The sequence below is a fragment of the Protobothrops mucrosquamatus genome, unplaced genomic scaffold, assembly GCF_001527695.2.
Source record: "Protobothrops mucrosquamatus isolate PMUCROS unplaced genomic scaffold, P.Mucros_1.0 scaffold2937, whole genome shotgun sequence".
Lineage (NCBI taxonomy): Eukaryota > Metazoa > Chordata > Lepidosauria > Squamata > Viperidae > Protobothrops > Protobothrops mucrosquamatus.
The window spans coordinates 121,660-123,618 of record NW_015388961.1 but is presented as its reverse complement, the minus strand read 5'-3'; the positions used below and the strand labels follow the sequence as shown (position 1 = coordinate 123,618).

General features: G+C 36.8%; 1 protein-coding gene across 1 annotated transcript in view; it reads right to left on the bottom strand.

Moving 5' to 3' along the window:
* The window catches only part of LOC114923333 (vomeronasal type-2 receptor 26-like), a 10,681-nt gene extending 9,966 nt beyond the window's left edge, over nucleotides 1-715 (bottom strand). Inside the window, exon 1 of the mRNA XM_029286117.1 lies at nucleotides 492-715. Coding sequence (XP_029141950.1) covers nucleotides 492-715 — 224 coding nt within the window. The remainder of the gene's footprint in view (nucleotides 1-491) is intronic.
* Nucleotides 716-1,959: the final 1,244 nt, after the last annotated feature.

Genomic DNA, 1,959 nt, shown 5'->3' with positions numbered 1-1,959 from the left:
TATTATTATTATTATTATTATTATTATTATTATTATTATTATTATTATTATTATTATTATTATTATTATTATTCCAGTAAGTATCACAGCATAGATTTATTATTATTCATGAGCATTGCTGATTCCAAAACTGATTTTTTTTGGAGGAGTTACAGTACTGCCACTTGAAAAGGATTGAGGTTTTGTTTTTCCACCATATACTTCTTTCCAAATTTATATTAAAAATTAACTTCTTCATCAGTTCAGCATAGTTTGTAAGGTGTCCCTCCTAACTTTTTATGTTGGGTATCACCTTCCAGATGAAGAGTTCTTGAAATATTGAAAATTCTAGTCTGTTTTATGAGCATGGCTCTTTGTTGAGAAAAGCTAACCGCTTTGAACTACATTAGGACATTGCAAACATCATCAGAAAATATTATTTCTAAAATGAGTCCTTAAATCCAAAACTAAGCGAATAATAATGTACATCAATCCATTCTAATGAAACTTACCTCTTTAGGAAGGCATGCTGGGATGGGTCTTCTTGAAAGTTTGGGCTATTGATGGAAACAAAGGTTCTCAGGTGTAAATTCCCACCAATAATGAGATCACCAGGGTTGTAATAGTCTAATTTTTCCTGCAAAGTGGTAGTCAATGCACATACAGTTTGCATCCTCTTAGCAGTAGTTGGAGCCAGGAGCCAGAAGAACAGTAATAGATGAGGCAGCTCAGTCATTCTTGTCACTCACCACAATATAAAAAAGATGTTGAGACTCTGGAAAAAGTACAGAGAACAGCAACAAAAATGATTAGGTATCTGTAGGCTAAAACATATGAAGAATGGTTACAGGAATTAGGTAAGTCTATTCTAATGAAAAGAAGGACTAAGGGAGACATGATACCACTATTCCAATATTTGAGGGGCTCCTACAAAGACGAGAAGGTCAAACTATTTTCCAAAGCACCAAAAGTCAAAATGAGAAACAATGGATGGAAACTAACCAAGAAGACAAGCAACCTAGAACTAAGGAGCAACTTCCTAACAGTAAGAGCAATTAACTAGTGGAACAGCTTGCCTTCAGAAGTTGTGGGTGCTCCATCACTGGAGGCTTTCAAAAAGAGACTGGACAGCCATTTGTTTGAAATGGTATAGAGTCTCCTGCTCAAACAGGGGGTTGGACTAGAAGACTTCAAAGTTCCCTTCCAACTCTGTTATTCTATGTTCTATGTCACCTTCCCTCCTAGATCAGAAATCAAGATTTGTGCAGAAGCTCAACTGCAGGTAGCACTTGAAATCCCACCAGAGATTTGGCGCTACAAAGAGAGGCTGTGCCACCTGGATGACTCCAGGCCAATTGATATCAATCATGATTCTTCTTACCTGTGTCTGGTCTGTGACCCAAGAGAAAATTAAAGACAACTGAGTCTCACCTAAACCAGGAGCTGTTCAAGACAAGGTAAGTCACATGTCCTGCCTTCACTGGGAGACATCAGAGCATATTTTTTTAAAGCAGGTTTTATGTTTGATGATTTGTGAGTGTAGGAACCCATAGGGGATTCATTAAGAATTACTGTTCTTCTGATAATTGCAATGAAAAGCTATTGCTCTATCCATCTAGTGGTAGATTTTGTCTGCAAACCAGAAGGGGAAAGACATGTTTGTGTCTTTTGTTGTTAACCCATAGAGCAGATGCCTTTGAGAGTCAAAGTGAAGTTGGGTATTTGATCTACATGAAACTGCCTACCTGCACATAAAAGGGAGTTTGTTGTATGCCATTGTTTTTTTTTTTCAGATAGTATTAATGGTGATAGGGTATAGTGGTAAGGACAATCAGGTATAACTTAGTAAGTGTGAGCAATAAGAATACAATATTACCTGGTTTATTTAACCCACATAGCTAGGTATGATGTTGTTGCATAGATCTGGAAGATAGGCAGGAAGATGTCTCAAGCTGTTAAACAATATAGGAGTTTATGGTC